This window comes from Strongylocentrotus purpuratus, unplaced genomic scaffold, assembly GCF_000002235.5.
Source record: "Strongylocentrotus purpuratus isolate Spur 01 unplaced genomic scaffold, Spur_5.0 spur5_contig_850, whole genome shotgun sequence".
Classification (NCBI taxonomy): Eukaryota; Metazoa; Echinodermata; class Echinoidea; order Camarodonta; family Strongylocentrotidae; genus Strongylocentrotus; species Strongylocentrotus purpuratus.
In genome coordinates this window covers 271,843-295,513 of record NW_022145558.1, presented here as the reverse complement: position 1 = coordinate 295,513, position 23,671 = coordinate 271,843, and the positions used below count along the sequence as shown (strand labels likewise).

General features: G+C 37.1%; 1 protein-coding gene across 1 annotated transcript; it reads right to left on the bottom strand.

The window, feature by feature from the left end:
* LOC583063 (cyclic AMP-responsive element-binding protein 3-like protein 1) lies at nucleotides 1–10,796 on the bottom strand. The gene is made up of 8 exons (XM_782990.5): nucleotides 10,497–10,796; nucleotides 9,676–9,993; nucleotides 8,940–9,127; nucleotides 8,306–8,452; nucleotides 7,545–7,603; nucleotides 6,613–6,778; nucleotides 3,991–4,270; nucleotides 1–3,533 (listed from the first exon to the last, which is right to left on the bottom strand). Exons 1-8 carry the CDS (start codon nucleotides 10,759–10,761, stop codon nucleotides 3,247–3,249), a joined length of 1,710 nt encoding a protein of 569 aa, XP_788083.4. The 5' UTR covers nucleotides 10,762–10,796; the 3' UTR covers nucleotides 1–3,246.
* Nucleotides 10,797–23,671: the final 12,875 nt, after the last annotated feature.

The window sequence follows — 23,671 nt, the reverse complement described above, 5'->3', positions numbered from 1 at the left end:
TTTTTTTATACTGATGGAAAATACATTTTATTTACAATTTAATGCAATGTAATCCCACAGTACAATATCTCATTTTGTAGATTTTTTGTAGTAATTTATATTGGGCAAAAGTTTAAAAAATATACTTTTGAACAAAGAGGAAATATCTGGAAGCCTTTTCAGCAAATGATTCTGTTTTTCGCCTTATTCCTAAAGGTATACAATCCGTGTGTAAGCCTTCAAAGAAAACTACAATGATAATATGCAACATATATTAGTACAGTCTGAAAATGAGACATTCATAATTGTGATATAAGTATATCACGAGAAAAAAAAGGAGAATTTACAAGTGAAACGATACCTTCAAGGCTTTAGTAATGAGGATTTATTAATTAAGAGATGTATGTACAACTTTGAGAAACAAAGCTCAGAAATAAACAAATAATTTGTTCGCTCAATGCCGCTGAAAAATTGTCTTTAGCTAGAACCGAACATAATTCGAAATGAAATATTCATATATGATTTTTATGTACAATTATCTACAGAAGTTATCAGAAATTGAGAAAGATTTGAGCAAGAGTTCTAGGAAAAGGAAATTAGGAAAGAAAGAAGAGAGGGAGGAAAAATGAGGGAAAAATGAGGGGAAAAAGGAGAGAAACTAAAAGGCAAAATTGTTTCTGTTTCACAGGCTTAAAACTTTCCACTTGAACAAGACACAATAAGGCACTTTATCTTCCAAAAATTAAAAGTAATACTGCACATAATTTTAAGAAAGAGATACTATAATCAATTCATCCTGAAATTCATTCTCTTTTGATTTAAAGTTCAATAAAACCTTAATAAAATTGAAAAAAGTAGGTTTTTCTAAATTCAGCTCTCTAAATAGACTTTTGAAAACAAAAACGAAAAAACAAATAAATTCCAACCATCATGGGAACTTAAAGGGGGAAAATATTTGTACTGGAAAATAAATAGTTTTTTTGTTCAGGGGTACTACATACTGAATAAATGATACTTTCAATTTAATGGATCATGATTATAAATATCAAAATATTTAAAAACTCACACCGGGGATGGAATATGCGAGTCATCAAAAAATGTTTTTGTTCGAACAAAAATAATTTAGAAATAAGGCCTCAGTGCCTGCACATGCCTTTTTACTTACATTAAGGAAAACATTTTCTGAAATAATAAAACTTTGCCTAAGGACTACCCACCCTATCACTAGGGCAACACAGGGACACACAAAGATTTATCTTTTCTTAATTACGAGACAAAATAGGCAGTTTACTGTTTTTTGGCAATCTTACATATAAGGACTTCCCTCGTATTCATAAATCAAGACATTTTCACATGATTTTTAATATTTATACAAATTTTCATAACAATTCATTAAATTTGTTATACTCCCTGGCACAAACATCTTTATAACACATTCAGCACATGTTTGGAACAAAAAAAGATAAAAAGAGGACATTCCTCTTTTTTAAACAAGAGGCAAAAAAATTGATTCCTAAATCAATTCATTAAAAAAAATGATAAAAAATGACAATAAATTCTTTCTCATGAGGCTATATGAGAAAAACCCTGAATTCTCCTAAAAAATAACAGACAAGAGAATAGTAAAATAAATAAACATGTACATCTACATGATACAACAGTCTTCTTTGTAGTGGTCCCAAGTACACAAGAAGAAAAAGGCATGAAAATCAAGACGCATTTTATCATTCATATCCCCCTAGCATGTAACATTTCCAACATAAATTAAAAAAACCTTTCAATAAATCTGAAGAAAAAAAATAAACAAGAACACCAGAATAAGATGGGTACTTGCAGTTCAAAGGTTCATGTCTAAGTACGTATCTTCATACTGTTATTCTACATGTCTATCAAAATTTGAATGAATTTGTAATCTAACAAACCCCAATATTCTGTGCTTCAAAATAAACAAAAACACCCCTAAAAGAATCATCTTTTTGTTACTTATACGCCGTGATCCTTAAGTATTTCACAATACATTTACATACCTGTGTAATTTGAAACAAATAATCAATAATACTTGTTGACCGTGAATTTATTCTGTTATTTTTCACTTCAATGGCCAATGATTCTAATTAATAATACATAATTCATTTTCATGTAGATTCCACAAATCTACACGTAACCTACATACTGATAATATGTAGATTCCAATAATCATCTTAACTACATGTTTATATATAACAGGCAAGGCACAAGTTTTACTTTTTTTTCATACCCGATTTCTTTGATCTCTTACTATCTTCCTTGGACAAATACAACAAAAAAACATTCTGATCTTAGAATAGAGACATGGCTTCTATGAGATCTTTTAGATTCATTTCCATGAATAAATCTCCTCTTTCTCATCATCTTCTAGCTTTAAATATTAAAAAGATAAATGGGTCTGGAAGCTCAATAGGATATTATCTACCTCTTTCTAGCCGTTTAATACATGATCTTACTTAAAAAACAACAAACGAGAGGTTTTATCTAGAAACAATGATATCTCCATCCTTTTAACAGGACACCCCCATCAACACGCGGCGCGGCGCAGGTTCATGGTTCAATACCCGTCACGGCATGAACCACATCTTGGAGAACCACGCCCACCAAGTCTTGACGAGATGTTTCTGCTTTCCATTCGCAAGCTCAAATCACAGATTTGAACCGCGAAAGAAACTTTACAGCACACAACACACCCCCAAGTTATTCTCACAAATATGTCTAGACAATGGACAATGGCGACAAACTTTGAACTCGTAAGGAGTATTCGGTCTTTAAAGTAAGTTCATTGCATTGATTTTATTTTATGGCAAAACAAACTTGTAGCGAGAGCTTAGCAGCTAAAGTTGTTACGAGTTGTGGAAATGGCTTTAATTGGATGACATTTCAAAAGCATTTTACCCCTTTAAAACAAGGATGCTTTGAAAAGCCAGCAAGAAATGATGGGATCTAAATTTCTAATTCAAAGGGCTCAACAAATGGGTGAGCAAATAACTTTTACTCTCGATGATACATGATCTGGTTGATCTTAGCCAAACATCATTAAAAGCGCTATCTCCATATTAAGCAACCTCTCTCCAACAAAAATGGCGAAAAACAGCCTTTCTAATACCCCATCTCTCTATACGTTCATATGTTTATTCACTATGTTTGAAAAGATAAAAAGACTTGGATATTCTGTCCACACATGGACTAGATAGAGAAGGAGAAGGTTCTTTTATGAAAGATATTAAGGATGTAGATTCACTTGTTGGAGGAGCGATTGATAAGGGCCATTGTATCGACTGGGATGATCTTAGCTTCCATGTCGGGGTGCATCATATACGCCTCGTAGCCGGTCTCCTCGCTTTCCACGCCCGCAACATCTGACCCCAACCCAGTCATCAGGGCGGCGGCCATCTTGGCAAAGCTAGGGGCCTCTGGGGCGATGTTGTCCAGAAGGGCGTGGCTGTCGTCATGGTAATGAGGATCGATGCCGGCGAAGGCGTCTTCCTCATCTTGGTAGGAGAGCAGGGTGCGAGAAGAACGCACTGTGAGAGGAAGAGACGAAAACGAAAGAGTTTGTTACCATTGATTCATCCCTCACTAAAATTCACTTTACATCCCTCATCTCTCTCTGTCTTTCCCTCTCCCTCCCTCCCTCCTTCCCTTCTCTCTCTATCTCTCTCTCACTCACTCTATCTCTCTCTCTCTCTCTTTCCTCTGTCTATCTCTCTTTGTAATCCTCTCCCTATGGTGCAGGTTGCATCTGCCATTTAATGTTTCTATCTTAGAATTCTTAATTTTTTTTAGAAAGTTATTACAGCTAACAGGTAATATCTTTTACAAGCAATGATTGATAGAAATGCTTGGTGATCAAAAGCATTCCACTAAATTGTTCTCCTTAGCAGGGGTATGTTTAATTGGGATTTTACAGACGAGTATCAATCTAATCAATTATACTCCAGCTGCTTTAAAAAAAAAAGGATATCAAGTAAGATAACTTACTGGAGTGGGTCGTATAGGGGTCATCGTCCTCCGAACCGGAAGCTGGTTTGGGACCGTACATCCTGAAAATGGGGTCGGGCTGGTCCTCGCTGTCATCGTCGCCATGGAAACTGGGGGCGGAGTACTGAATGTTGTTACCATAGGGACCGAAGAAGGGGTGTGGCATGTCGTTGTTGGGCGATGAGGAGGATGAGAAGAGCTTGGGGAGATGTTGGTTGCTGCTCAAGAAAGAATGTGGTGTCCAGGAACCAAGGAAGACAGCAAAACATAAAACTAAAACCTGAAAAGACAAGAAAGAAATATAATAGAGACTTAGCGATTAATATGATATCGTAATACGAGATTTTACAATGCACACATATATCTTTAATCAAAGGCGTGACAACCATAAATTAGCAAGTTTATAAACCTAAGTACAATGACGGTCAAATTTTTGATAAACAGGTCCTTTTTCAGTTGTGTTTTGTATTGCTCTGTGGAATCTAAATTTGTATTGGATGGAGTAAAAAGCGAGGAAAATGTAATTTAGTGAAGTTTAGATGAGCTGGAAGTCACCAATCTACATGCCCCCCTAAAAAACATGAAACTAAAACCAGAAAAGACCACCAAAAACATAAATTTGAAATCGGATGGAGCAAAAAGACTAGAAAATGTGGTTTAGCAAATTTCAGGTGAGCTTTAAATCATCTATAAATTTGAACATGTTACCGGTAGTTAACCAGTCTATTCAACAGACATATGCATTTTAACAAGCTACTCATAAAGGTATTGAAAATGCTATGGAAATGATGACAAACAGGATTGGAAAAGGCAAATTTGCAAGCTACATAAATTACTAATATAGCAAATAGCAAGCAATCATGAGCCTTTTTTATTAAATGTGAGAAAGGGTGGGGGAGGGGTGGGGAAGGGGTGTGTTTTACAACCATTTGTAGAATAACTGAAAGTAGTAGATGGATGAATGAAGATGAAGCGCTGGAGCAGATGAGAGATGCGATTATTTCATTTTTGAATATTATTATGACAAGGCACTAGAAATACCCCTTATTTCAATTCTAATGCATTTCCAATTTTGATGCATGTCTGATGCATTTTAAGCAATCTTTAATTTCAAAAAAGTAAAAAAGTTTAGAACATAAAAACGTAAACTTGAGCTGCACTTTAGCCTTAGGTAGCAATTTGGGAGAATAGTCATTACTTGTTCTACAAAACTTGAAAAAGCTGAGATCTAATATGCAAATGCTCTCTTCATGAATATTATAATTAGGCAAGCATGGTGGGCACGATGGTAGCAGAAACGATGATTAGAAATAAATAAATTAATAAAATAAATCCATGTTTTGAAGAGAAAACCCCACCTGTGCCTTGTCTTTAAAATTGTTGATTGCACTTAAATGCCCTAGTGAGGGCCTCCTTCATCATCTCAATCTCTTGGCATTGCACTGTCGCTGGCTGCTGTGGTGGCGGGACTCGGTAGGGGGCTGTCATGAGAGGGCGGTGTTCGTGTGTGCATGTGATAAATAGTCGGGCGGGCGGGCGGGCGGGCCGTGTGGGGGCGATTTCAATACAAGCAAGCATGGGATGGACGGGGGGAAATAAAATGAACACAAAAAACGGCACAATAAATAAATAATAAAGTCACATGTGGTAAATATGCGTTGTGATTGATAGCAACATGCATGTGTGAAAGTTTGTTTGGTAAGGCTCGTCAAAACCGTAACTTATGTTACGCTCGACTCAAATCAATGAGGAAATGCATTAGATGTATTACATATATGGAAATGAACACACACACAAAATAGTTGCTCAATCGCTGTTAAAAAAACAAAACTCACACAACACTGCAAACTTCAATCTACTCTATTCAAAATGGCAAGGAATGGCCTGTAATATATTATTTGGCAGCACTGCTAATTGCTTTCGCAAAAAAATGAAGGTTTTTTTTCTCACTGGTATCAGCATGTTTGAGATCTTAACAATTTTGCAAGCATGACTACATTCCTAAATGAATAGTTATGGAACTACTGTGTAAAACAGAAAGGTATGGACAAATTCATCCTAAACAAACTATCTCAAATTCTACGAAGAAACAAAAGAATGGTACTTGGGAGGCCTTTTCAGCAGGTTTTCCCACATTTAGTCTTTTTAGGTAATGGATGGACCTTTTTTTTAATCAAAAATCGATTCTATATTAACAGATAAATCGGTTCAAAATTTGCAATTAGCGAGGAGGACTGTAGATTTATTCATGTTTTATTTTTATTTTTAGGGGGGGGGAGCAGGGGCAGGAGCAGGGGTGAGTGCGTAGAGGTATGTATATGCTGATTATAATAAAAAGGGGCACGAGCCTTCAAAACAGAGACTTTTTAAGGGGCAATCCAACTCTAAATCTTAATCTGATATTAACCTGTGTCAATTAATCTTAATCTGATCTTAATCTGATTTTAATCTTACCATGAGGTAAGTACCGGTCTGGGTTCTGTGAGCTTTGATTGGTTTAGAGATCTTGTTGACAATATTTTAATCTTAATCTGATATTAATCTGTGTCAACTAATCTTAATCTGATATGTAACCTATGTCAAATTAATCTTAATCTGATCTTAATCTGATTCTAATCTTACCATGAGGCAAGTACCGGTCTGAGTTGTGTGAGCTTTGATTGGTTTGGAGATCTTGTTGACGATAGACTGTAGCTTGGAGAGCTGGGAGCTCAGCGACTGATTGGTGTTCTCAAGGTTCTCGACTTTCCGTTTCAGTTCCGTGTTCTCGCTGGTATAAGAGTCCATTCTAAAAATAGAGCAGATATCATGTTTAGAAACAGACCATTGTCTTATAACATTTCATGAAATTTCTTCATATGGATAGAAACTAGTTCATGCTTTCCAAATTTGAACTGGGAAAAATATTTGTTAAAATTTTGCTTTATTTATAGGAACCTTATTTTTCCCCCTTTTATTGTTGTGTCTTTAAAATGCAGTGTCAAAATGGATGGACACTCAATATTTGACAAAAGTGATGAAACAAATATCTTGAAATATACCAAAACATTACGTTAGTGATAATAACTAACAAGACAGGTATACATGTAGTAACTATTTTAAAACCAAACTGTTGTTATCAAGATATTATTTATTGGAACGTTATGTTTAGCTTTGAAAGGCTGCACTAACTTTACTTAGGGACCCGTAACTGATGATTCGGGCTTAGACTGTACGAGTCAAGGACAGCTACAAAGATAAGTGGGACCACATCAATTGTTCCTATCACATTTGAAAAAGACCGGATTACTAACATATTCAAATTTTATGCATACTTTTTAAACAGAGGTTGTTCTTGACAACTGAAAGCTTGCTAGAGGCTTGCCCCACATAGCAGCAAGTTATGCATGCAGACTGGATTCCAAGTATTGTAGTTCATTCATTAATAACGGGTTAATGGAATAACTCTTCACTAGGTCCCTAGGAAAGAAGCATCCATAAATTTGAATAAGTTATTAAACGGGTCTATTGCTGAATTTCTTTGGGAACATTTTCAAATGAATACTATTTCTCACCTTTTCTCAAGAGCCTCCAAGTATTCCTTCTTCTTCCGTCTGCTTTCCTGAGCCGATATCTGGAAGAAAAAAGAATGAAAAGACAAAACTTAAATCTCTCATCGCCATACTTCCATAACAGTACCGATTTATTCATCATTTACCCACCACGGCACTAATGTACTTTGGCAAGACATTAATTTACGTTTGTCACTCTCCACCCAGGTGTTAAATGGGTACCAGTAGGAAGGAATTCCTTGAATGCTGTGAGTGCCGAAATCGGCTGCCTGGCAGAGCCGAGGTAATAGTTGGAGCGCCATGAGCACCATGTATGGTGGATATGTGTGCTATATAAATATCCAATATTATTATTATTATTATTTCTGAAAATCGATACTGCCCAATTAACAAATGTTAGATAGTAATAGCCAAGCAAATAAAAAAGGAAACATAATATGATCAAAAATTGCAATTCCTACCCATGTCCATATTTCTAAATTTGTACAACATTGAGAAATTTGACAATGGTAAGCTTTAAAATATTGAACTTTTCATTTTCTTACAATGTAATATAGGCTCATATTCTGACCCAATTGTTTTTTTAATGTTTTTAATCATGTTTGTTTTTAATCATAAACAAATGTAAATATGTAATATATGCGTTTATTGTGTATAACTGTTCATTTACTTTAGAAATGGAATGCATAAACATGAACTGAAAGTACATGAACAAGTTTCTAGATGCATCGGCATCCAGGGGACCTATGGCTTTGCGTCCTTACCTTGTTCTTGATCTTCCTGCGGACTTTCTTGAGTGATTTCTCTTCAGCCTTGGTCAGAGGGAGCTTGGTCGGGATGGGGTAACCTTCCTGCCTCAGCGTGCGTCTCTCTTCTTCTGTCAGATGCAGAGGACCAGATTGGGGCAGTTTCTGTGTAAAGGATATTTGAAGGATAGTTTTTAGTATAATTTGTGTTATTTTGATGGTCACAAGTAAAAAAAAAAATATATAAAAAAACCTCCCATAACAATCGTCATCATCATCTCCAGCACCACCACCAGAATAATAATCATTGTCGTCGTAGTCATCTTCATCATCATCATCATCAACATCACAGTCACCAACAACCATCACCACTTTGTGAATATCACCACAATCATCACCATCATCTCCAGCACCACCACGAGAATAATAATCATTGTCGTCGTAGTCATCATCATCATCATCATCATCATCATCACCAACAAAATCAACTTCATCATCATGAGGGGGTGGATTATCATCATCACCATTTCCATCACCATCAACATCCCCATCTTAATCTCCAATACCACTGGTACCCCTAAAATCATCATAATCATCCTCATCATCATCACCATCACCATCATCAAGACAACCAGTTGCCATGGTTCCTTACCTGGATGTTGGTGAAGAGCTGAGGAGAGACAGTTCGGGTGTGGCAGATGGGTCTTTTGGCAGGTTGGATGGGTACGGCACGGGGCGAGGAGGGGGTGGATCTCCCAGGACTCTCGCTCCCGTCGCTGTCGCTATAGCTGGCAGTACTACCGGGTGGTGTCGGTGGCATCTGATGTTTCGAGCCCAGTCCTGATTTATCAACAAAAATAATCAAAAGAACAATGATTATTCATCAAAATATAACTTGAGGCTTCCAAGTAAATTCAATGATTTTGGAAAAGTTTGTCCATTTGTAGGTTTTCTGACCATTCTCTTCATGATAATGGTGATGTCTAGTTGGCATGTGTCATCCAATGTATTATATGTCTTTGCTGGCCTGGTGTGTTTAATATTTTATTAATTGTAAATTTAATCTCTTGTGGTACCCTCTTTCAGTTCAATATTAGATTTCAACATTTTCTGTGTTTCTATTCTATATCTTCTATTGAATGACTATTAACATACTACATCATTTATACCTTGCTACTTTGAACTTTATTTCAGTATTACCACAGATACCTGGCCCCCCTCTTATACAGTGAGGACTGATATCAATCTCAACTACTGTATGTACATACCAGATAGGAAACTGCAACCTTCCAATTGATTGAAGTATAAGACAAGGCCCTGTATAACATTATCAGAACTTTTGCTGGGTGTATTTCTTTTCCCCATGGCTGTATTTCTTTGTCACTAACCATTATCCACGTTCATCATCGTCACCAGTTCCAGCTTGATCTTGGATCCGTCCTGTTTCTGTTGCAAGGTGGTGGTGGTCGGTTTCAGTTCTCCGTTCCGGGTCAGCGATGTTCGATTGGCAGTGGTCAGGATGGATTTGGCGCCGGTCAACTTGTCCATGAGTAGATAGCCGGTGGTCAAGCCGCCGGCCGTGGTGGTGGTGGTGGTGTTGTTGTGCTGGTCTGACGAGATGAGGGAGATGTGGTGGTCATCGGTCTCTGGGGAAACGGGTAGCATGTCTTGGAGGCCTTCGGGATCGTAGTTGCTGTCCAAATCATCTGGAGGGTGAGAGAGGATGATTTAACGATTTGCTGATCTTGGTTGGTTATTAAATAATCACAGAGCAAGGAAAGGAAAGGGGTAGAGGTGGTGCTAGTGGTGAAACTGTCATGGCGGGGGTGATGATGATGATGATGGTATTGGTGGTAGTAGTAGTAGTGGTGGTTCTTGTTGTGATGGTGGTCATGATGATTATGATAGTGACGGTAGTGGTGGGGGTGGTGGCGGTTCTTGTTGAATGGTGATGGTGGTAGTTTTGGTGATGGTGGTGATAATTATGATAGTGATGGTAGTGGTCTTGGTAGTGTAGGTGGTGGTAGTGGTTTTAGTGGTGATGGTGGTGGTTGTGATGGTGATGATAGACTTCCACAACATCTTTTTTGCTAACAGATCTAAAATTTCTTACAAATATCTGTTCGCCATTTTGTCGACCAACTAGTAAGCAGAAATCTGCCCATTAGAAGAAAAAAAAAAATCCCATCTGAAGTGAAAACGGCCCTACCTTCTTGCTTGATGTCCTTCATCATGGGCGAGTTGGGTTCACTCATCATGGAGTAGCTATGCTCAGAAGCGATGTGAGGTAGAGTGGGGTCCGAAGCCTCGCCCGAAACCATCTTATCGGCCGAGAGGAGTGGGTCATCGTCAAACAGGTAATCGTACTCATAGTAGCTGGGGGATGATAAGCCATCCAGGTGGTCGGTCATCGGCTGCTGGTCAGAGGTGAAAAGAAGGGGATCGAGGTTAGATTTTTGAAACTTTCTTGCCATGAAAACTACCAAACAACAAACAAAAGTTTCTTCATTTTACAATATTCAGATGTGAAGTCTAATATAAAATGTACAAATGATGGGGAAGATGGCCGATCCAGGTGGTCGGTCATCGGCTGCTGGTCAGAGGTGAGATTTTCTAGATCATCAGAGTCATATCAGTAAATCCAGACACTTTTGCCTGCACTTTCATGAAGTTCAAGATATATCCTACTTTCGTAAAGTTTCATGTCTCAAAATTATCACAGTATAACAAAAATTCTCAGCAATTGGTGCAATTTCCTTGCCATAAAAACTACCAAAACAGCAAGCAAAAGCTTCTAGTTTTCACAATATTCAGATGTGAAGTCTAAAATAAAATCGAAATAAAAATAACTATAACTACTTCTTTTCTGGGTCAGGTTCTTTGAAGTTTGAACCTGTTATTTCAATTCAGTTCAAATTTCAAAACAAATGAATAATTTCATAATATACAAAGATATAATATGTAATAAAATAATGCCTGGGAAATTCGCATTGAAAAGCAGAAGGCTTGCAAGAAAAACCCCACAGCGATTTCCATTACAATCATAATAAGGAAACAGCATAATACAAACAATGCAGTTTAAGTTTGTATTATCTCGTTCAAACAAATGCACAACTGCTACTTTCATTCCCCCATCTCCTGCACTAATCTAAAACATTCTGTAACTTTGCTCACAAAGATTCCACTTTAGAAATCTGACATCTTCTTTTATTCCACCTTCATTCATACATGAACATGTATAGGCACCTCATCATACAAGATTACAAATTTACAATGTAATTTACAATGTAATCTACAAATCAGGTTGGGTTATGACCATGTGATCTTAACAAACAAAGTCAAACATCCTTCCATTGTCATTCATACAAATATGACCTTTAAATGGCAATGACCTTCAGGATTCAATATTCATTGATCTCACTTAAAACACTTAAACAAAGTATGAGCTTGTTATAAAGATTATGATTAAAGTTATGGTCAAATGTCCAAAGTCAATTCCTAAGTGAAAATTAGTGGGAAAACATTAATTGGACCTTGGGCTATGCTTGAAAGGAAAACAGTGTTGTTTTTTCTGATGTTGATTTCAAAGTTCAATAACCCTTGATCTGAACACTTTAAAGCCCCTCTGTACTAGTTTGGCCAGGAGGGATTAGACCACCCTGCGTGGTTACTGACAGGTGGCTATCTCATCAACTCAGCTCTCAATTAACATAAGAAAAAGAGGATCATGGGGGACCAACGGGCACCGCTTAGGCATTGTTTTCTATATAGAGGGAGCAAGTAGCTAAAAGTACAGTGGGGCTTTAAAACAAGGAATGTTTCTGTGATTTTAAGATCAAATTTACTTACATGTATGTACATGGTCAAAAGTACAAAGTTAAATCAAAGTCAACTTCAAATCCATGGACAATTGTAAATTCAATACCATTGATATAAACAGACTTGAACAAATACAATGGACATGCATTTGTCATCAGATTGTGATTAGCGATGTACAATGACAAGGTCTAAAATACAAAGTCAAAATCCAGGTTCAAATCTGTTGGCAATCTTGAATTCTGACCATATCTCAAACTGCAAACAGCGTACATGGTCTTTTAAACAAACGCTGATGTGACATGGTTCAATGTCATTTAATCCAACCATAATATATGTACTTGTAGAATGTAAATGTATGTATCTGTGATGAGATTGAGATTACAGATGTACATACAGTACATGGTCACATCCTAAGTTCAAATCCTTGGACATTCAAAATCATGAATTCTGACCAAGTTTGAAACTGGATGGAACAAATGGGTGATAGATTTGTACTCATGATGATGCCTACTTTAAGTTTGAGGGTGGAAATGGATGGGGAGGGAGGGAGGGAGGGAGGGGGGGGGGGGGGGGGGGGGGGGGGGTGAATCATCAATACAGATTAATTTTTTTACTGGCTGGGAAAGCAACAATTTCGAGTGACTCTCAAATATGAATCCAAATTCAACCTAAACATTGAGGTAGTTAAAGGTTTAATTTATAAATATACATGTACATCATACACAATGAAAGGAGAGGCATTCCTTCACCAATTCTGGTAAGCATTCTGACGATTTTTTAATTTGTATCCACCTACACAAAACTGTCATTAATAATATATTTAAATAACTTGAATTGGCTTGTTTTTGCGAGCCTAAGGAGATCATTTCCTGTCAGAAAGTAAATCATCTATCGTTCAAGGATCATTCAATTTCAGCGACCAAGATGGAAACTGATCATGATATATTGCAGGCGACATGTAGGAAATATGCTTCCCTTGCAATGTTGAACAGTGGCATAACATAGGGCAGGGACCCGTTTCATAAAACGTGTTATCAATAATAAGTTCCAATAACTGTTATTATAAACTAGTTCTACTTACATCAATTTGTGTGGGTGGGATTACATGTAATTCTTGGAGTGAGAATAAGCCTTAGAAAATACCAAGAAAGGGCACTGTTTTCATTAACATAAGACTTGAGATCATTGAAATGCCCCGACCTTTTATGTTAAAGCAGGATTGAAACACTAATCTACATTGACACATACAGTACAACAAGGAGCTTAAATCCTCGCCCCGTGCTCCCATGATATGAGGTGCATCCCTGGCCTGTTAGATGCACAGGAAGCATCTAATTCTGTCCTGTAGACTTCATCTAACCAATCTCTTTGTGACATCACAGGAAATGATTGGCGGTGCTCCCTCGCTTGCCCTCGCTCTATCCCACTCCCAAAAGTCAACTCGACTCAATTGAGGCTTCATAAACACTGCATGATCGCTATATTATATCCCTATGTGTACTCCATGCTCCAAGCAAGTACATGTTAGGCAACTACCACACAAGTTTACCTACATGTGGGACAACACTATATTAGCATCCGTTTCATATCTTTAAAAAAGTCGGTAAAACACGTAAACATAGATCAAGAGAAACTAGAATGGCGGTCTTTATGTAGACATGTGATTTATAATAGAGGTTTTCTTTGACTACCGATTCAGTTAGGAACACTGTCAAATGTGTATGTTAATTGTTCATTGATTTGTAGTATATCAAAGGATTTTTGCTTATTTCTATTTCTAATCTTTAATCAAATCAGAGAGTTTACAATTTGTGTCTAGGACTGAACAAAGTATAAAGTGTCACTATTTGTTTGTTTGAATAAAACATATGTGTTATTCCATATCAAAAAGAATTGACACTTTCACTTACATGTATACATGTATGTATATTGTAAACTGATATTAGGTATTATTTACAAATAACAAATGCACACCATCAAAACATGCTGGCAATAATTGAATACAACATGGAATTGAAAAGTAAATTCATATTTTCCTTCCTTCTTGACAAACAAGGATGTAAGATTTAATATAAATTATTGGAGAGAGGAGCTACATTTCCTTGGTGTTCATTACAGTGTACACATCTCGGAAATAACATTTCTCAGAAAGCTTCCCCTTTGAGCAAAGTAAGAGCATTCAAATAATAGAGTATTTGGCTTGAATAAATGAATAAACCCTAGATTAATGTTTATGTAAACAAAATTAGCACCCCCCCCCCCCCCATGAATCTATCAAGCTCATAGCCATACCTGAGCTTGGATCAGACAAAATATAAATTAAAATATTTTTTGTAAAATGATGTTCACAACTCATAATACAATTCACTTGTTCGACTTGTCCGACTGATGAGCCTACCCTGGGAAAGTAAAGACCATATCATTTCCACTTTTATTCTCATAGAGACTTTTGAGAGGTAAAGCAAATCAAGATATATAAAACCAGAATCACTTTGAAGAAGAATCACGATCATATAAAAAGTAAACAAACAAAGTCTACATATTCTTTGATGTTGGACTTTGTAACTATCAATAAGCAAAAGTTCAATATTTAGAGATAATGAAATATAACCTTATCAGTTCGATTGAATACAATAATGTTTTTGACAAAGCTCTTGAATCTAAGCCACTTCAATCTCAAGAACATTGAGGAAGGAAATAATTGAATAAATAACAATTTTGTAAGTATTTGCAGAATAATATAGAGGGGCATAAAAAAAAAGTACATTAAGGGCATCAAAGGCATAGGCTTGTCTTAGAAATAACAATACTTTCATTTCAATAATTGTGGAATGAAAAGGATACAGTTTCTCTTTCTCATAAAAGGAATACCTGCAACTTATTGTTTATTTTCATTTCAAATATTTGATTAACTTCATTATTTCAAACTTTGTGTTACTCCTGTACTCTTATGCCCATTCTAGATTTTTGTTTTACAAGTCTTTTAGGAAACCGCAACTTAAGCTTTTCATGAGTAATTTTGGAGACTTTGAAACAAGATACAGTTTGATGAACAAATATGCATTTAGTCAGCAATGCAAAAAAGAAGAAGAAAGAAATGTCTATCCTTTTATAGCTTACAGTAAAGAACAAATTAAGTTGAATATCTTTCCATAATTCAGCAATAGAAACATTATGTTGTTCATGTACCTCGCAGAGTGTTTAAAAAATAATATTCTCTTTTTAATTGTTTTTTACAGCTGACAGAATTTCATCAATACTACAAGATAAATTTTCTTCCGATAATTTTGCACAAGTTTAAAAATCAGCAGCCAATTAATAACAGGATGTCAGTTGCGTGAAAATATGTTTACCTAGCAATTGACGTTCATGATTGATAATTGAACTTGTCTTGAAAATCAATCCATCACTTTGAAAGGCACTCGTCACACTTCTATGATTATTAAAGGAAAACACTTTTCTGTAAAGTTGGGGTACGTATGGTAAGGTCCAGTGAATGCAAATATGTCGTCTGTACAGAGGCAGTTGGGCGTTTAAACTCTGTTTCAAAGCATATGAGTTTATAGTCTTTTGGTTTCATTTATCATATTGTTGGTAACAACCGGTAGAGTCCCTCAAAAACAAATTTATTTTATGAGTAACTAACGAAACAAAGAAATGAAGAATTCCCATTTGCCTTGTTAGGTATGCCATTTTCTACATCTGGTTGTAACACTAAAGAAGTCATTACCATTTCAAGAATAGCACAAATGCTTTACAGTATAATCTAACAATTTCCCCAAAGATTAATTAGGAAACTCCATTGCACAAGGGATTTTACATCCAAGCCATCGATGTAACTAATTTGTCCACCTCTCATTCATTAATATTTCCACCTTTCACTGTTTAGATTTGTAGTATCTTGCAATTTTCGATATGAAAAATCAAAGAATTCGGATGAAGCGTTTTGAGGCCTTACCAAAATCATAAAAAGACTACCAAAAGGGAAGTCTTTCAAGGCTTAGTGGAGTATTAAAGTGAGATAAATGCCAACCATATGGTCATATTCTCAGCACCTGTTGAACAATGAATAAAAAAACCAAGGCTTATGCCATTCTCACTGCACCTAAACAGTGAAGCAAGGTAGACAACCATTAGCAATTTACGCTGGTATATGTTGCAGGCTTTCAATTTGACAGGGTTTTTTCTTCTCCAACGAAAACCTTGCAAAATTTGCTGGTATCTGGTGTACAACCACATGTTTGTGTTATACATGGACAAACATGCTTGGTTCCTGGGAATGGGCACATTACGAGATTAAACAAAAGTGAAAGGCAGTACCAGTATTCTTTATTTTGACAATGTCATGTCAGATAAGTCGTTAAAATTCTTGTAAGGGATATATGGGCTAATCAGTATTTGAGAATCCTTTCTTTTGAGAGCCAGGAGGGTGTTAAAAGTAAAGACCAGTTACGGTCATGCGATTGCATTGTGAAAGAAACGTTGATGAATCGATCAGAAAAGGTTGATCATCTAGCATCTAGCATCTGCAAGGTTCTGGAATCATCAAAATGATAAGAAATTTGGCCCATTCTTCGTAAAGTTACAAGCACTATACACAGAAAGATGTGTATGGGACTGCCCTATATCTCTCACAGACCATGAGAGAAACAAATTTACCAAATATATGAATTAGTAGGCGGTTTCCCGGCAAATTTTTTATCATCATGTATTAGTCAAAACATATTCTTTCACATGATTGGTAATGAGAGCTTCCATTTCATTTTTTGAAATTGGGGCGTTTCCAATACTGGTCTTTACCTTTAACTCTTTGTAAATTGATATGAGTTTTAATGCCCTTTTGAGTCCAAACTCGATTTGTAATACATGTACATTCATTGGTACAAGTCTGTCCATAGCAACAGAGCAGACAGTGTAACTAAACACTAATCATATTACTTCTAGTTCTGAGTGATCAAGAAGAAACCAGATTTCAAACATTTTTAGTTGTTTCTTTCAGTTTGAAAACATGTTTCCATTCTTTCCCATGGCTTGATATTGAAACCAGATAGGCCTATAACAGGTGTAATAAGCTGACAAATTCTCGCTACCGCAACTACAGCATTTAGCCATAGAGGGCAGCACCGGCCATGGATATATTTGGTAAAGGCACTTCTGGTTTCCATACAAAAACAATGGGCCGGAGAACAGGAACGGTAGGGTCGATTCCTTTACTGTTTTCATAGGGGTACGGTAGTAAAAAGAAGTAGAGAGGTACAAGTGGCATGAAGTGGGTCCTAAACTCCTTTATTTGACACTCTGCAGACCACTTAAACTCCAATCTCAAAACACCATTGAGTGTTTATAACCCAATTAACACCTGTTGATAATTAATAATATATCACCAACCACGAAAAGGGTCCGATTACAAGCTGTGCGTTGGCAATGGGGGTTGGATTTAATGAATTGTTGATTCAGGGCCTATACTACTTTTTTATAGTTATATATGCATAGTGGTCAGGACCCTGTTCATACATGCATAGTGGTGGAGACCCTGTTCATACTGCAAGTAATTAATACGGATCGGTTCATCCCTCTTTAGTTCCCCATATTAATACAGTGATACCTGCCTGTAAGTATAAAGACCGCACAGGGGAGACAAGATAAGTGGTCTTTAAGTACAGGTTCCTTTTAATAGTACAGGTTTCAATGAGACACCATTTTTAAGGGAAACAAAAAAATGTGGTCTTTGTAGACGAGTGGTCATTCTATACAGGTTGTCTGGTCAATAAAGCAGGTTAGACTGTATCGTGTTCACATCAGATATTCAAGAATAACACTGGCCACTTTAACAACAAATAAAAGCCAAGGCTAGAGTAAATGAGCTTTGTTCAGAAGCTCTGATTCTTTACGCTTTGTTGATCGTTTCATTGTTCATACACCACTTCTCGAATTAGATCTTTAGATCAATAGGTATCATTACAGAGTTAAAGATAATTCTGATAGAGGCACGGACCTACCCACACCCCTACAGTGTTTCACCATAGACTAGTTGATCCATACGTGTACTTACAAGTTTGCCAACGTCCCATTAATACACATCGCAATATAGGATATCTTCAATCTTGTACCTCTCACAGTTGCGTGAAAAGCGAAACGATGCACAGATGCGAAGAAAATCTATTCTTAGCCAACGTACCCCATTTTGTAGTTGAAAATATCACAGCAGCTGTAAGCTTGTTTACACTTGCAGTAAATTCTCTCATAACTGTTATTATGCACTGTGCATAATGTATGTCTAAGCAACGAGTTACAAAAAACGAAACACAATTGTTATCTATCTTTTTAGGTCTGCATGCAAAATCAAGTCCCTATACAAAAATATAGGCAAGAGAATGTACATCAACAGGCCTATACAATTTACTTCTTTGTTTTGGAGAAAAATTATTAATGTTAGTTATGATACCGTAACATGTAATTTGGAGGGAGAGCAGGAAGTTTGCCATCAGATGATCAGAAAGCTATGTAATAATAACAATGATAATAATGCTGTTTACCAAGGGAAGCCTTGTCAGCAACAATGCTGTTCTTTCTGATGGCCCTGCAATTACACATGTATTATTACCCCAGCAAATGCCAGGTACCCATTTACACCTGGGTGGTGAGCAATAAATGTGGATTAATGTCTTGCTATACACTGTACATGCATGTAGGTCGTTATATAGTGCCGGGCTGGGATTCGAACCCTAAACCCTCGTACTGAGAGTCAAGCGAATAAACAGCTACGGTATACCAAGACACCATCAGAAAATGAAGTACATGTATATGTCATCTATCATAGAATTTTCATGGGCAGCACAAAATGAGTTACGCATACATGCCACTATAATTAAGCCTTAAGGAAGCACACAAGATTACATGAGTAACAATTAATAAGACAAATGCTGACTGATCAAAAATTGGCATTTTCTCAAGTTACAAGGAAATGTCTACCTTACTTCTCTTCCTTCCTGCCTAGGTATATTAGCCGACATAAACCTTCTACATGTACTTCCTGTAATGAGCTTGGGGGGTGGGCGTTTGGCTCAACAGAGTAATGACACCTGAGACCTGTTAACTAATTTATTCAAATTTATGCATGTTTCTTTCCAGAACCCCTGATTAGCCCAAGAACCCCATTTTTAAAGTTAGAAAATTAATACTGTTTTCACACTGGCAATATTTTGCTTAACCCCGTACTATAGGTGGGGTTAAGGGGGGGGGGGGGTCTTAGCCCCACCTATAGTACGGGGTTAAGCCTATTCCACTTTCTGTTCAGACTGGTTTTTACCAAAGTGGGCTAAAGTTGGCTAACCCCACCTATAGTACGGGGTTAACTAACCCTGCAAAATAGCAGGGCTAACTCCGCAATTGTGGTGCTAACTCCTGCTAACCCCGCAATTGCGGTGCTAAGCAAATGAATGAGAACAGAAACGAAAAATAGTCCGGTACTACGCAATGGAGCGTATCGCAGCTGGCCAGATGCGAAGTATGTCCAATCATAACATACACGATATCCGGGGTTAACGAAATGCAGTGAGAACAGCGGGAATTTTCTTATTCCGGAATAGGCGCTAGTACGGGACTAAAAACAGCGAGTGTGAAAAGCCAAAAAAATAGTCCGGGGTTAAGGATAGTACGGGGCTAAGCAAAGTACGGGGTTAAGCAAAACCAGTGTGAAAAGAGTATAAGGCAGCCAAAACCTCTCCCGGAACTAATAATAGCCTGTAGCATTTTCCTGTGTGAAGCACTTGTAAAAAAGAGTGCATTCACTTCTTACCCCAAAAATACAGATACATAACATGTGCAGTAGCCCTACTCACATTCCTCCCTTTTCAAATATTTCAATAACTTCACATTTTTGTTCACAATAGGCCCCTATTCAAAAGAGCCCTCTCAGCTATCTGTTTTTTTTAAGGGGGTCACATAACACAGGACCACTCCCATCCATCAAAAGGGTACTAATCCCTATACAATCTATCCCCCAGAAAATCCCACTTTTTGTGAATGAAACTGAGATTTGAAAAGGAATCTATCTCTTTCCGGTTCAATGATTACTGCAGGCAGAAGATGTACACACTGAAAAGACATACAAAATTGTTATCATAGGTACACTGTGTGTGTGATATATTACTACTGCTGGTTCATGTAGAGGTCAGAGGACTGGAACTACTTTCACACTTGCCAGTGCTTGGGTGTGCTCATGCATATGCATGAATCTGGCACCACCCACAAATTTTTACCAGATGGTGTTGTGATAAAACTTTATCTAAAAATTCTAAATGGATTGGAACATTTTTCTGCATCTTCTCGACAGAAAATTATCAAACTAATGAATGTAACAAAATCTCACTAATTATTTACCTTTAATTCAAAAGACATCTTTCTTAGAAATGTGACTTATGGTACTTAAAGTGGAAAATTGCTCCATTTCAATCCCTCCACACTTTCAAAACTGTTATTCTGCTGTGTACAATTTCAGCTGCTTTCTTACATTTCTACTTTTTTTTCTGGGTGAATTTGACATGATTCATTAAACAATGGATATAAAGGGGATCAAATGAGCTCATGAAGCATATAAACATAACACAAAAGTAAAGTATCAGCATTTCTTTAATTTTCATAAAATCTCGCCAAAAGGGCCAGGAAAATACTCTGTAATCTTTCCCTTCATGTTCAGTCACAGGCTTATTTTTGTCTCTCTATCTTCCCCATTTTGTTTTTGTTCATTCATGATAACAAACTCAAAAAAATTCCCACACACTTTCGGAAACCAACCACAGTAACACAAGCTCCCCAACGTTCAGAAACCAAAACTGGAAAGTTCCATTACATTCACAAGGGGGGTTTCTGCCGCAGAGGTCAACTAGGGTCAAATCTGCAGACAGCTGTTCGGATTGCTTCAGCACAGGGGTAGGGATGCTGAGATAGACAGAATTTTGCCGACTGTATTTTCGTAAAGGTCAGCCAAACATGCAACAGATTGCTGAGGTTGGCGGAAGAAACTCACTTGGGGAAAAAGTGGCCGTGATGCATGTAGGTTATTAGTCCAAGTGTGGCTTTGCAAGCACTTTCTCTGGCTGTTTAGGGGGGGGGGGGGGGAGGGGCTTACTCGGCATGGTTTCGGCCTTGTATGAAGCCTGGAATGTTCTGACGAATCCTATTTCGTAATGAAAATTGTCTCCTTTTAATATTGTCAAGCACTTGACAAGTTTTCCCCTTCTGTCTCTGTACATCATGCATGCTTAGATGTACTGCACATTTTTCTGACGACACTTGTGCATATTTTAACGTGGAATAGCAAAATAAAAACAACAACAAAGAGAGAGAGAGAGAGAGAGAGAGAGAGAGAAAGAGAGATCATACCAAAATGACACAAGGGCCCTTGTCAATGCTGCCCCATGAGCCCTCGAAAGAGCCCTCGAAAGAGCCCCCATGCTTTCCTCCCATGGAATAGATATGTTTGTCTTCACGAGCCATACCAATTCAAAGTCTTAACCACCTAGACTATACACTGACCCTAGCCTAGGTGTGAAGTGACCCTCAGATGACCGTGGTCACCAAGGGATAGCGGTCATCTCATCAAGTTCATCTCTAACGAGTCTCTGACCCCCTCGTACCCCCTTGCTATGACCATGGACCCCATGCTATGGCAAAATCCCATCTTCTGGTATCTCTGTGATGAAACTGAAGCTGCAATTTGCAAACGATCCACCAGACAACTTTTGGAGTTCATGGCAGAAAACTGATGACGGAAGTTTTGGAAGACCATTTCCCCTCATTGCATCAATAGTTGGTGAACTTGTGGTAACCCAAGCAAGTCTGCAGGGCTAAGCACATAGTCGTTTCCTGGCCCACTCAGTCACGATGGTTGCTATGGTAATCTCATAATGTACTCCCACCTCAGTCGTAAGATGTAAATTTACGATTGACTGTGTATGACATATTTTCCTTTCTACCATATCAGTAGAAAATAAATGACAGCATAGAACGATTGAGCTATGATAGAAACCTCCAAAAGAGATGTGGTAAAGCAGAAACAAATTACATGAAAATCTCGCTTATATTGAAGAACATTTCCCAAACGCTCCAGAAAACAAAAAAAGTAGTTTTTATCACTGCATCAAACTACATGTATACCCCATTCAATCAATTAGCCAGGAAGATTTGGATTTTTTTATTTAAAAAAATATATGTTATAGAAATAAAAAAAATCAAAAAAATCTACATGGTGATTAATTTAAACAACAAAGTTTGATTAACAAGTTAAATGATATAATCATAATCAATTAAAAGACTTAATGAGTTAAATACTGCAGTTGGTTAAAGATAAACTTTAGTACTGGTAATGCGATTGCATTGTGAAAGAAATGGTGTGGAAAGGATCAGAAACAGTTGATCATGTAGCATGTAAGTATTGGTGAGCACTGCAAGGTTCTGGAGTCATCAAAATCATAATAAATTTGACAGAGTCTTGGTAAAGTAACAAGCACTCACATAGAAAGCTATATATGGGACAACACACGTGGTGTCGGGGCTAGTACTACCTTGATTTCCTTGTATTTCTATGCTCATTACTCAGCCAGTATACATTTTCTTCCAAAATTGTTTGGCACATGTCATTTATTTGTAATCTTAAACATTCAGTGTAAGTTTCGTTTGATTCTGTGAGAATTATTAATTTTGTTTTACCAGTACTGGAGTTTATCTTTAAGCTCAAATTAAATGTTTCCTATTCCTTACCAAATTCAAATACACATCATATTCATGGTTTTACGCTTGTCCTCGTTAGCAATTTTTCCCGGAAATTAAAAAAAAAATCACGAAGGTCACAATCACGATAAGTACCTGCACATGTACCTGTACTTCAACTAGAAAATATCATTCAATCACCTATACTGTACTTCAAATCAAAACATTTTATATTGGGGTAGGAAAGATACAACTACAAGTGGCGTACTCCTTCCGCTAACAGTACAGATTTTGTAGATTTTGCTGGTATTGCATCTCTTTTATATATTCAATTTTCCATGGAAACTAATCTGGATGTTAAATTAGTTTCTATTTTGCTCTCATTCTCCAGTTACTTTGGTAGGTTTCCAATTACACCTCTACATTGAATAAATTACCCTAGATCGAGTTGTACAAGAATCATATCTAGCTGTATAATAAGTTATTCAACTTTTCCTAATCTGAACAACAACATTGTACATGAATGAAGAAAAGTTGTATAATTAATATAGTAAAGATAAGGAAATGAGATATCACTACCTGAAATAAAAAAAACCCAAGGGCGAAGACCAGTGAGATTGAGACCCGGCCCCCCCCCCCCACTCAGTGTTATTTAGGGTACGCATATGCTCGTTCCTTCTTTTTGAAAGCACCCCTATCTGAGGACTGCCAACATTTCCGAACCCCCCTTTCGCGGGCTTTTCACGGGCTTTTCCTGCCTTGGAGACCCCCCTAAATCAGGAAAAATGCTCAATGCACCCCCCTAAATTCTGAATAACTTCTCAGGAGTCCAAAGAGATGAGAGAAAAAAAAGGA